At 51.0% G+C, this 13,317-nt stretch overlaps 1 protein-coding gene and 1 pseudogene across 12 annotated transcripts in view; both read right to left on the minus strand.

Annotated features, from left to right (window-relative positions):
- Positions 1-2,211: 2,211 nt before the first annotated feature.
- On the minus strand, positions 2,212-3,018 carry LOC132491853 (small ribosomal subunit protein eS4, X isoform-like; annotated as a pseudogene).
- Positions 3,019-6,433: 3,415 nt separating this feature from the next.
- Positions 6,434-13,317, minus strand: part of DAB2IP (DAB2 interacting protein) — a 196,770-nt gene continuing 189,886 nt past the window's right edge. For 11 of the 12 annotated variants that reach the window (XM_060100781.1, XM_060100778.1, XM_060100783.1 and 8 more), the window contains 2 exons: positions 10,277-10,364; positions 6,434-9,427 (listed from right to left, as the gene is read on the minus strand). In XM_060100781.1, the coding sequence (XP_059956764.1) occupies positions 9,260-9,427; positions 10,277-10,364 (256 nt within the window). In that variant the 3' untranslated portion in view covers positions 6,434-9,259. The remainder of the gene's footprint in view (positions 9,428-10,276; positions 10,365-13,317) is intronic. The other variant, XM_060100782.1, reaches the window with a different exon arrangement.

Below are 13,317 nucleotides of genomic sequence, written 5' to 3' on the forward strand. Positions count from 1 at the left end.
TGGATCATGTGGTAACTCTAGTTTTAGTTTTCTAAGGAACCTCCATACTGTTCTCCACAGTGGCTGCACCAATTTACATTCCCACCAACAGTGTAGGAGGGTTCCCTTTGCTCCACACCCTCTCCAGCATTTATTATTTGTAGACATTTTTTTCTTTGTTTTTGGCTGTGTTGGGTCTTCATTTCTGTGTGAGGGCTTTCTCTAGTTGCGGCAAGTGGGGGCCACTCTTCAACGCGGTGCACGGGCCTCTCACTATCACGGCCTCTCTTGTTGCGGAGCACAGGCTCCAGACGCGCAGGCTCAGTAGTTGTGGCTCACGGGCCTAGTTGCTCCGTGGCATGTGGGATCTTCCCAAACCAGGGCTCGAACCCATGACCCTGCACTGGCAGGCAGATTCTCAACCACTGCGCCACCAGGGTAAGCCCTGTAGACATTTTTGATGATAGCCATTCTGACCAGTATGAGGTGATATCTCGTAGTTTTGATTTGCATTTCTCTAATAATTAGTGATGTTGAGCATCTTTTCATGTGTCTGTTGGCCGTCTGTATGTCTTCCTTGGAGAAATGCCTATTTAGGTCTTTTGCCCATTTTTTGATTTTTTTTTTTTTATTGAGTTGTATGAGGTGTTTGTATGTATATTTTGGAAATTAATCCCTTGTCAGTTGCATCGTTTGTAAATATTTTCTCCCGTTTCATAGGTTGTCTTTTCATTTTGTTTACAATTTCCTTTGCTGTTATCCATTCTTTTTAATGCACAAGAATCAAGAAGTCACATTTGGCTCTTGGCTCAAGCAACTGGGAGGATGGCAGAGCCATTTTGGTGGGTTAGAAAGCGAAGGGAGGAACAGGTTTTGGTGTCATATCAAACCTGATGCCAAGTGGACACAGGCCCTGTGAAGGGCTCAGGGAGCAGTGGAGCTGGGTATAAAAATGTGGGAGTCAGTGAGCAGAGAATGGATGGTATGTAAATCCAGGGCAATGGTCCCTGATGCCGAGGAGGAGCCACACCTGGAGAAAGGGTGTGTGCTCTCCAGTTCTCCCCAATCCCCACCTCTCCCTGTTGTCCCTCAACACTGGGTCTGAGTGTCCTCTGATGTGGGCCTGCTTTAGTCATTCACATTGCTGCCAGGTCACTGAAGCTTTGTGCTTTGCATTGTCAAGGGGTGTTCAGAAAAATCACCCAAACTTGGAATTAAGGCAAAAGTAGGCCAGCTTGTCATCCCAACTTGTCATCCCAGTGGCCCACTGGAATATTGTTAAGAGGAGCACCCCAGGACTATTCTATCACCAGGGGGAATACATCTTTATTTGACTTGCCATTCACTACGTATGTATGTACATAGCGTGTGTATTACATGTTCACTTGTGGATTTTTGGCACCCCCATTGCTTGTGGTTTTATAGCCCTGTAGGGCATTAACTAGTCTTGACTGTAGCCAGAGAACAGCACATGATCACGCTGATTAGTCTCAATGTAACCTCACCATTTCTTACCAGGATCTCTCGCTGAGACTCTCCACCAGGAATTTTCAGGAACACCAGACTCTCTCTGCTCTCCAGAGCCATGGTTCCCATCTCCTCACTTAGGCCCATGTACTCAGCCACGGCTTCCTTCCCCTGGGCTCCTGGCTAACGCCAGCACGGATCCACACAGCTCTGGTATGTTTGGCAATTACGACACTGTGCCCTGGAGGGGCTCTTTTTCCATCCACTGTGCTGGGTTCTTTCATCCTGAACACTTGAGTTCTTCCTTCAACTCTGGAAAATATGCTTTTATGAGTCCTTTGATCATTTTCCCCTTGCCTTTTCTTTTCCCTCCTTTAGGAATTCCCAATAGTTGGATGTTAGATATCCTGCTCTAACCCCCTAGTGTGATCATATTTGGAGGTGGACCTATGGGAGATCATTAGGTTTAGATGCAGTCATGAGGGTCGGGCCTCCAAGATGGGATTAGTGCCCTCCTAGATTTTTTTCCTCTCACTCCCATTTTCTTTTTTTAAAATTTATTTTATTGAATTACATTTGATTTACAATTTGTATTAATGTCTACTGTACAGCAAAGTGATTCAGTTATACATACATACGTGTATATATACATATATATACATTCTTTTTCATATTCTTTTCCATTGTGTGTGTGTGTTTTTTTTTAATGCAGTATTGTCTTTAATTAAGTACAAAGACTTCCAATCATATCACCTAGAGATCATCTTATCCACGGCTCTGTTTGGCCGCCAGTCTCTTGTCTCTCTCCTCAGCACTGGTAAGGTGGATACCGTTTCCATGGGGAAGAGAGATCCACGGTTTGTTGCCTTTGCCAATAACGAAAATGTTGGAGAGCCGGGTGGCAAAGCTGTTGCCATTGGCATCTTTCACATGAACTACATCAAAAGAACCAGGATGTCTCTCCCTGTTGGTGATCACACCAATTCTTCCCAGTTAGCACCTCCAGTCACCATGCACAGGTTACCAGTGTCAAATCTGATGAAATCAGTAATCTTGCCAGTCTCCAAATCAATCTGAATGGTGTCATTCACCTTGATGAGGGGATCAGTGTAGCCAATGGTGAGAGCATCATGGGTCACCAGATGAGGGATTCCTTTTGTCCCCACAAAGATCTTTCTCATTTTGCTCATTTTGCATCTTTCTCAACTTATATTTCACCTCATCAGGTGTAATATGATGAGCAGCAAAGCGATCCTTGGTGTCACAGATCAGACAAAAGTTCTCTCCAGTCTTGTCAATGCTGATGACGTCTGTAAAACCAGCAGGGTAGGTTCTATCAGTGCGGACCTTGCCATCCATCTTAATGAAATGCTGCATGAAGATCTTCTTCAGTTCATCTCCTGTTAGGGCATACTTAAGTCTGTTCCTTAGGAAAATAATTAGTGGGAGACATTCCCTCAGCTCGTGGGGACCGGTAGATGGACGAGGAGCAAACGCACCAGTTGGTTTATCCAGCGTCCAATGCTTTGGAGCTGCTATGAACTTCAGGTGCTTCTTGGGACCACAAGCCATGGCTGCGCTAGGCATGAAAAGTGCTCCATTGTGGTTTATCACAGGATATCGAATATAGTTCCTTGTGCTATACAGTAGGACCTTGTTGTTTATCCATTCTGTATAAAATAGTTTGCATTCCTACCCCAAACTCCCAATCTATCCCTCTCCCACCCCACCCTCCCCCTTGGCAACCACAAGTCTGTTCTCTGTCTGTGAGTCTGTTTCTGTTTTGTAGATAAGTTCATTCTGTGTCATATTTTAGATTCCACATAATAGTGATATATGGTATTTGTCTTTCTCTCTCTGACATACTTCACATAGTATGATAATCTCTAGGTCCATACAGTTGCTGCAAATGGCATTATTTCATTCTTCTGTATGGCTGAGTAGTATTCCATTGTATATATGTACCACATCTTTTTTTTTTTTAGTTTTTTTTAAATTTTTAAATTTTATTTTTTTATACAACAGGTTCTTAATAGTCATCAATTTTACACACATCAGTGTATACATGTCAATCCCAATCGCCCAATTCATCACACTACCATCCCCCCACCCCTGCGGCTTTCCCCCCTTGGTGTCCATGTTTGTTCTCTACATCTGTCTCAACTTCTGCCCTGCAAACAGGTTCATCTGTACCATTTTTCTAGGTTCCACATATATGTGTTAATATACGATATTTGTTTTTCTCTTTCTGACTTCACTCTGTATGACAGTCTCTAGATCCACCCATGTCTCAACAAATGACCCAATTTCATTCCTTTTTATGGCTGAGTAATATTCCATTGTATATATGTACCACAACTTCTTTATCCATTCATCTGTCAATGGGCATTTAGGTTGCTTCCATGACCTGGCTATTGTATATAGTGCTGCAATGAACATTGGGGTGCATGTGTCTTTTTGAATTAGGGTTTTCTCTGGGTATATGCCCAGTAGTGGGATTGTTGGATCATATGTGTACCACATCTTTATCCATTCATGATGGCCCTTCTGACCAGTGTGAGGGGGTCCCTCATTATAGTTTTGATTTTCATTTCTCTAATAATTAATGATGTTGAGCATCTTTGCATGTGCCTGTTGGCCATCTGTATGTCTTCTTTGGAGAAATATCTATTCAGGTCTTTTGCCCATTTTTCGATTGGGTGGTTTGTTTTATTGTATTGAGTTGTATGGGCTGTTTGTATATTTTGCAAATTAAGCCCTTGCCAGTTGCATCATTTGCGAATATTTTCTCCCAGTCCATAGGCTGTCTTTTCATTTTGTTTATGGTTTCCTTTGCTGTACAAAAGCTTGTAAGTTTGACTAGGTCAAAGTTTGATCAGCTCACTTCCGGTTCATCTCGCCCTCTGCTAATTTAGTCAATGCTCTTTCATCAACCTCCATCTGCCAAAGCTTTTCGAATTCTCTTACATACTGATATCTCCTCCCACATTAAATCTGCCCTTATGAGTGATCATCTTTTCAGTCCTGTCAGTACGGTGGTGCTTGAAAAGGAAACGAGATAAATGCATGTCATCAGTATACCTTGTTTAATTGGAAGATTATTTCTTTTAAAAACCTAATCCTACTGATGTAATATTTATTTTTTAAACTTTCTGATAGAAGAAAAACTAAGTAAATGTCTTCTAGTGATCTCTAGTTTTATTGCTTCAAAGTACAGAATGTGGCCCCAACTTTTTCTTTGGCCAGCTTTTTCAGTTTTTCATTTCTCGATACATGCAGTCAGCTTTGGGTGATGTTCTAAGTATACGCGAAAGAAGGTGTGTTCTCTCTAGGGTAAGAGCTTGATGTATCCCTGCTTATTAAACCTTATTAATTATTAAAAACCTCTGGGTTCTTACTGCTTCCTTGATCTGTCATAAGCTAATAATGGTGAGGTGTTAGCCTCAGATGCAATTGTATTTTTGTTGATTTTTTTCTTTTGCATTTCCAGCAGTTTTTTTTTACTTGATGCTCCTTAATCCACACATGGAAGTTCATGGCTTTTGTACCTTCGTTATAAATGCCTGTCAACATGAAATGATTTTTCTGTTCCATTCATTGCTATTTCCTTGAATTCTATGTTTACAGGGCATCACCTCAGCAGAGGGACCAGAGGGACCAGTTTGGGAACCAGGGTCAGTGGTACGGAAGCACTGAGGTGGCCCACGGGCTTGGCAATGAGGCAGTGGAGGTGTGAAAGGCAAGCCAGGCTACAGAGGGCTGGGGAAAGGGCGGGAGGCCAGAGGCGGAGATGGCAAGTCCCTGCAGGCAGTAAGTACACTTTAAAAAAGGTTGTCTGGGGCTTTCCTGGTGGGGCAGTGGTTGAGAGTCCGCCTGCCAATGCAGGGGACACGGGTTTGTACCCTGGTCCGGGAAGATCCCACATGCCGTGGAGCGGCTGGGCCCGTGAGCCATGGCCGCTGAGCCTGCGCGTCCGGAGCCTGTGCTCCGCAACGGGAGAGGCCACAACAGTGAGAGGGCTGCGTACCGCAAAAAGGGGGAAAAAAAAAAAAGGTGGTCTGAAGGGTAGAAAACCCAGCCTGGAGCAGGTGAAGAGCAGGTGGAGACCTGGTGTTTTCAATGCTGTGAGAAGGAGGGGCAGGGCCTGAAGAGTTAGGAGTGATGAAAGCAAGGGGCGGCCAGGGGCTGCCTTGGGAAGGAATGGGGGTCCCCCTCCTCTCCTGTGGCTGCTTTGGGGAAGGAAGCAAGGTGAGAGCTGGGACGCCTGGCTGGCGGTGAGCCAGGGTGGGGTCAGAGGGTCACTGCCGCCGTCTTCCCCCAGTGGGCTAGGAGGCTGGCTCTCGGAGCAGGGAGAGCATCTGGCTGGGAGATCCGAGAAGAGGTACGGGTTTGGCTGACCCACGGTGCAGAATAGGGCAGGGAGGCCTTGCTGAGAGGGGAGATGGGAACCCACGAGGGCACGGTCTGAAATGGATTGTTGTTTTTTTTTCCTGCAGTGCTCACCTGTCCCCTGTGCAGGGTGCAACTGAAGGGGCTCAGGTGCTGGCTTGTTCCCAACAAAGGCCCTGGGGGTTCAGCCTTGCAGGTGGGTCTGGGCCATGAGTTGGGGCTTCTCAGGTATCAGAGGCTTGGGTTTAAGTCTAGCTCAGCCATGATCTGCTGGTGGCCCTGGACCGCCTCCTTCCCTCCTGGAGTAGGATTTCAGGGGCTGGGGAAGCAGGGTCTGGCAGGAGCTGGTGTCTGCTGTAGGGAAATGCAGGGGCCAAGCTCTGGGAGCCTAGAAAGTCCACGCTTGTCAGAGCGAGGGGGAGGGAGAGACCCCAGCCTGGAAGAGGACGGGGCAATCCCAGATCACACGGGGTCTCCCCTGAACACAGCTGCCACCAGGGTGAACCGAGTGCTGGTAAAGAACAGTATCAGGCCACGATGCAAGAGTCACCCCTGGAAAAGCTCCTGAGACACAGGTGAAGGGAGAGGCGAGTCAGGCTTAAAATAGCTAAATAAATCTTTAATATTTCTAATTGCAAATGTACAGAAATTGCACAGCCACAGTCTTAGAACACCAACAACTTTCTCTGTACATTATTACATAGTTAGAGTCAAAACTGGAGGGAGGCGCTCCAGCCAAGACTCCAACATTTGCATTTTTTCCTTTTCACATACTTACAAAAGGGGGGGCAGGGAGGTGGAATGGGGGCTGGGGGCGGCTTGGGGGAGTGTGTAGAAAAGAGGGGCCGTTTCCCTGGATGATCTGCCTTCCGCAGACGGCCAGGGCGGGAGGGGGAGAGGTGTACCCCGGGGCAGATGCTCTGCAGGGTTGGGGGGGGTGCCTGGAGCTCTGGCCCTGGTTCCCCACCCCCATTCTGGGCGGTCAGAAAGAGTCTTCACTTATAGGAAGTTTGGCAGTTTCCTTCACCCTAGACATAAAAGTTAAGCAAAATGTCAGGCCTCCCTGTGTTGGCAGGAGAGGGGAGGGGAGAGCCTTTTCCAGCAGGGCTGGGCCTGGGTCTCCCCGTGCAGGGACTGCCTTCCCTCCTCCACATTCAGGGACGCAGGTTCCAGGCAGGTCGCACGGCCCCACCACCCAGAGAGCACGCTGCACAGCCGACAGGTAAAATGCCACGGGCGGGGAAAAACCCCATCACCCAAATCCCCAACCTCTGCCTCCTGCCCAGCACTGTTCTCTAGATTAAAAATAAAATAAAAACCGTCGGAGAGCAGCGGTCCCGGACAGCCCTCGGCAGCACCAGGACTAAAGGACTATGTACAACCATTAGGTGAAATAGTTACATTACAGTCAAACACCAAGAACATTTACAAAAATCGTCAGACTTGCAATTCAGATAAAAATCTGGGAAGAGTCTGTACACTTTTACAGTTTTTGCACTAAGTAAATAAGGCTCTCGGCCTGAGAGCTCCCAACCCAGGCCAAGGGCCGCCAGCACCGGCCACTGCTGGCCTCCTGAGCCCGGCTGTCCAGGCCCTGGGAACCTCCCCCCGTATTGCTAAGAGGCGCTCAGTCCGAGGTCGCTCAACGAGGCATGGGCGGGGCGGGGCGGGGCGGCGGAGGGGCGGGGGTGAAAGGGAACCAGAGGGGGACATCACAGGGGCCAGGCCCTGCCTGCGTGGCCAGAGGAGTGGGGCAAGGCCTCCGCCCCCATGGCCTGCCTTCCTGAGGTCTGTGACCCTTGGGGGGTCCTGCCCTCTCTCCACAAGCGGGTCTCTGGGCTAACTGAACTGGTTTCACCCCAGGATGGGGTGCAGTGTGGTCCGAGCCCCCTGCCGTGCTCCCCTTCCTGGGGGGCTCTGGGGCAACCTGGGCCCTGGTGGAGCGTCTCCAGCCCCAGCGGCAGGAAGGGGTCTCCCCAGCTTCCCACGGCTGAGGGCAGACGGGGCGGCTCCTGGCTGCAGGGTGGACGCCCCAGCTCCTGCCTGAGATTCCCCAGGGCCAGGGGTGGGAACAGGGAGGGACGAGAGAGACCCACGCTCCTGCCCACCTATGTCCCGCAAGGGAGGGGGCGGGGAGGGCCGATAAGCTACAGAACAGCCTAGAGCTGAGGGAAACCGGCCCCAGCCGCGGGTGAGCACCTCCCTGTCTGCAGCGCCTGGGTTCTCGGCTGGGCCCGGGACGGGTGAGGCAGAGGCCGGCCGCACACACGGGGCGGGTGCAGGCTGCTGCTGTCTTGGAGAGGGAGCAAGTCTAACATCCTCCAGGGCCGCTATTTCCCATGCAGTGCGCACGCTCAATTTAAAAGGCCCCTGTGTTCCAGCAAGCGAGCAAGCGGGCTTTTGTTTCTAATGCATACTGTGAAAGGAAAAAAAATCACAGTTATCCACCTTTCTCAGGGCCTGCGGGCACTAGACTTCTCTTTAACCATCCATCAGGAAAGCTCAGCCTGTCTCTCAGGGGGAGCACCTGCTGGCCACTCCCTGCAGGGCCACCGTGCCCGGGTACACTAGCTCCGGGAGAGGGGCAGGCACCACACAGTGCCGCCTGGGCCAGCTCTGCCCAGGTCTTTGTCTTCGGGGAGCCCCAGAGCGTCAGCCTGGGCCCACGTGGCAAGTGAGGGAGGTCCTGGATCTTCCCACGGGCGCGAGGGCCCAGAAGAGAGCTGCGATCCTCGCTGGGTCTACCTGACAGAACAAGTTAGGGAGGGAAGGAGGGAGGGCGGGAGCGGGAAGGCGGAGGGTCTGGGGACACGTATGGGGGCAGGTGACTCCTCGGTTCCTCACAGCCGGGAAGGGTCCCCGCGCATGCAGGGGCAGGTGCTCAGGGTGGAGATAGGCGGGGGACCTGGCGCTCTGGCGGCTCTGTCCTCCCCAGCCCCCCCTCCCAGCCTGCTGACCGCCCCATCGGCTCCTGGAACTGAGGGGCAGGTTCCACAGGGCAGGGCCTGGCTGCCTGGCAGTCCTGGGGAGGGGAAGCCACGAGAGTAGGCCCCTGGCTCTCCGACCCTCCAGCTCTCCGGGCAGCTCCCTCCCTGGGGAGGGGTTGGGGGTACATGCACTCAGCCAGGTCAAGGAGGAAAGGTGACGCACACCAAATTCAACACCCGACAGAAACATTGCGCAGCCCCTGTGCCTGCTCCCCAGCCTGCAGTCTCTCTGGCCTGCACCGAACGCGCTTCTCGGGGAGCGGGCCGCTGTGCCCCGGCGCGCTGCGTCAGTCTCTTGCGGCTCCCTCTGCGGCCGCCTCCTGGACCGCGGCTGGCGGGAGGCGCCGAGCCTCGGCCTCTTGCCCCTGCGCTGGGGCCGCTCCTCCCCAGGCCGAGACCCTGCCCTGGGCCACCATGGTCCTCCCTCCTCGGGCAGGTTAACAACTGCTGCTGTTTCTGAACTCGCCGTTCTCAGTAATCTGCAATTTGGTGGGGTTGGTGGGGGAGATGCCGTTACGGGCTTGCATGCTGTACCTCTCTTTCAGCTGTGTCAGGGCGCTCATGAGGCGGGCGTTGGCAGCATCCAGTGAGGCGATGCGCTTCTCCTGTGGGCAAAGAGGGCATCAGCTGGGGTCGCGGAATGGCCTCCTGGGCCAAAGGGGGTCCTTGCCGGAAAGGGATCCCCCTGGAGCTGTGTCCGCCTACAAGAAGCGCTGTGAAGGGGAAGGCAGGGGGCCTGGAGGATACCACGTGTGAAGGAGGATGGGAAAGACGCCGAGGCGGCAGTGGTCCAGCTGGGGAGGGGGCGGCCTTGCCATCACGGACCAAGACCTCCTCGCACCTGCCTTCCTCATGTCTCTACCTCATCACCTGCTTCTCACCCAAAGGGAGCAGCCCCAGCAGTGGCAGGCACAAGTTTGTTCATGTGTGTGTGCACAGGTGTGTACAACACAGAGGTCACAGCTACCAGTCAGCCTGTGCAGTTTCCAGACTGAGCAAGCCCTGGGCCTGGAGAGGAAAAGGGCGCAGACCTGGGTGAAGGAGATTGGAGGCCAGTCTCTTAACTGTCTCCCCTCTCAAAGCAGTTGGGAAGCCACAGCTCTGAACAAGAGCTCCTTTGCTCCCTCTCTCCCAAGCCTGCTGTCATCCCCAGCCTTTCCCATTCCCCTCCCAACAGTTTCCAGTCTTTGGTCAGAACCCCTGGTGAAAGGCAATACCCACCAAGCTGCCCCTGCAGGGGAGGAGTTGCCCCGCCCTTTTCACAGCCTGTCCTAGTGAGCTTGTGGTCCACTGAGACCCTCAAGTCTGACTTCTTGGAGCAGAGATCCTGATCTCCTATCCTCCTTAGCTTCTGCAGTGGGGTGTGACTGAGGATGTGAAGTAACCAAAGTCACCCCCTCCTTATCCCAGGCCCTTTAACACCCGTGGCTGACCAAAAGGCCAGAGCCCCCCACCTGGGCATCAATGATCTTCTGTTTGGAGTCTACAGCTGCCTGCATCTCCGCGTGGTCCTTCTTCAGCTCCTCCTCCACTGACATCAACCTGTTACCAGAGACAAGGACAGTCAGGCTGGCATTTGAGGGTGCACGTGAGGAGGTGAGGGTGGGGCCTGGTGGGAACAAACCATCACACCTGCACAGAGGGGGCGTACTAGGAGAGCCCCTCCTTGGACCATAGACTCACCTCCCACACCTGCCTGGGACAGAGGCCCTCCAGCCGGCCCCCAACACCTGACACAGGCTGAGCCTGCTCCTTCCTTATGCTCCACCCGCCCCAGATTCTGTTCCCAAATCCCCAGAAGTCCCTGGGGCTACCCCTTTCCTGATGTTCTTCCAGGAGCCACAGGGGCGGGAGTGGGTGTTAGATCCTCACCACACCCCAGAGCCAGGCAGGTGGTGTAACATCATAAGACCTGTGGTTTGAGTGGGAAACAAAAGCCCTGCAAGGCTCTAGAGCTTTCTCCACCCACCCTGTATTCACTGAGGCTGTGCCGGGCACTCGAGGTGGCACGATGAAGTCCCAAGGCAGTAGGGACACAGGCAGGGAGAAGGTAACTACGCTCTGCAATGGGCAGCCTGTGGGCCATGGGGACGGAGAACAGGAAGTGGCTGGCTGTCTTGGGGGTGGGGGTGGACACACTGGACAGCTGAAGGACAAGCAAGGTCTGCCGCCTGGGTAATGAGCAGGGAAGACGCGAGGAACACGATCCACAGAAGCTCAGAACTAGGACCAGCGGGGGCCCGTCGCCAGCTGCTCCCTCCCTGAGACCCTTCAGGTCTCGTCCTGCTTGTCTCTCACGTACCCGTCGGTCGCTGTGGATCACTCCCATCCTCCTCTCTTCCTTCAGCTTTCAGACCCCATACTCTCTGGGTTTGCAGCCTAGCTCCCAGGCCACTGCTCTGCAGAGGCCTAGTCCTGCCTGCCCCTAGGCTGTCAGGGCTCCACAGGGCTCCGCCTCACCCGGCCACTCTTCTTGCTCTACACTCTTCTCAGAGGAGTTCACCTACTGCTTTATTTCTGTCTCTACCCGCACCACTTCTCCAGAGCAGCAGAGCCTCTAACCCCCAGGCGAGCCCTTCGTCCATTTCACAGTAGATGCACAGGGAGGTCAACGGTGCTGGGGCAGGTACCACAGAGGGCTGTCGTGAAAAGCCAATGGGATCAGGGGTTGAGGAGGAAGGGCTGTGGGGTCATGCCAAGAGGAGGTTCCTTGTCATAGGAAGGTACGTCACTGAGCAAAGCCTGTAAGAAGCGGGAGAGACTTCTGCTCCCAGCTGTGGTGGAATAACAAACAGGCACTGGCTTGAACCTCCTGCCGTAAGAAAAAACCAAACTAGAAAACTGGACAAAGTATATGAAAAAAAGGTTTCCAGACACTGAAAAGCAGGCAGTGCAGTACAGTACAGTAACCCCTAAGAGAAGGGAACACAGGAAGCGAGCCCCGCCCACTGCTGGCAATGTCCTGGCAAGCAAAAGTGACCACATGGAGTCAAGGAGACCCTGGGAGGATGGAAGGGTGGGGGAGCAAAGCTTTTGGGGGGCAGTACCAGAGAGGACAAAATGCAGAGAGGACTCTACCTATCTCCTGAGGGGTCCCCTTGGGGCTTTGGCTGAGGACTGCTCTGCATGCTTGTGAGAAAGTAGCCAGGCTGGGGCGAGAGCCATTGGAACACAAACAACCCCAAGAAGAGTTTATGATCCTTCTAGGCAGTGTGGAAAAGCATACTAACACAGGAGGCATCAAGTAGAATCCCCAGAAGGAAAGTCCTCAACAGTGAAGCCAGATTAGGCCTAGGCTAAAGACTGTCCAGGACCCACCCCAACGAAGCTTAAAAGTGAGCCTCAAAAGAATCAGACTGCTTCTTCTAACGTCACTGTGTCCCAGAACAAAGCCCCCAAATATTGAAAGAAACACAACACATCCAACAGCTATGTAAAAATCACAATGTCTGGCATCCAACCCCAAATCACCAAGCACGCAGAGAAGTAGGAAAACATAACCAACCCATGACCAGGAAGAAAAGCAATAAAAACAGACTCAGAAAATGTCAGATGATAGAATCAGTAGACAAGGACATTAATACAACTGTTATAAATATATTCTACAAGTTCAAGAAAATAGAGGAACGCATGAGCATGATGAGAAAAGAAATGGATGGGATTTAAAGAAAACTGAAAACTTAGAGGCAAAAATACGACACCCGAAATGAAAAAATACTGGATAGGATTAACAGCAGATTAGATGCTTAAGAAGAAACGATTAGTGAATTTGAAGACACTGCAACAATCTAAAATAAAACACAGAAGAAAGATGAAAAAAGGAAAACAGCAGAGCATCAGTAAGATGTGGAACAACATAGAGCAGCCTAATGTATATGCAATTAAAGTCCCAGAAAACAGACTAAGGAGGCAGAACTCCACACCCACAGATCCAAGAGCTCAACAAACCCATGAAGAAAACATGTCAAGGCACTTCATAATCAAATTGCTGGCAATCGATGATAAAGAAAAAAAAACTGTAAATGAGCCAGAAGGAAAAGATACTATCAGAGTCCCTATTATTATAGCCTGGGTAAGGGAAAAATTGGGTCCACTGCTAGTTTTGGTAAATAGCTACACCATGCACATGCTTCTGCTAAAACAGCAGAGTTACATAGTTGCGATATTATCTGCCCCTTTACAGAAGGTTTCTAACCCCTGCCCTAAAGTGACAACAAGATACAGATAATATGCCAATAAAGGAGATAAAGTGGAATCATAAAAAATACTCAGTCTAAAAGAGGGTAAGAAAAGGAACAAAACAGATGGTACAAATAGAAAACAAGTAGCAAGATAATAAGTTTAAATGTAATTGTATTGACAATTACGTTAAATGTAAATAGTCTAAACATTCCAATTAAAAGGCAGAAAACTGTCAGATTAGATAAAAAGCGAGAACAATAAGGTGTCTGTAACAGAAACTCACTTTATAATGAGGGACATAATTGGGTTAAAA

The sequence above is a fragment of the Mesoplodon densirostris genome, chromosome 6 (genome assembly GCF_025265405.1).
Source record: "Mesoplodon densirostris isolate mMesDen1 chromosome 6, mMesDen1 primary haplotype, whole genome shotgun sequence".
NCBI classification, from domain to species: domain Eukaryota; kingdom Metazoa; phylum Chordata; class Mammalia; order Artiodactyla; family Ziphiidae; genus Mesoplodon; species Mesoplodon densirostris.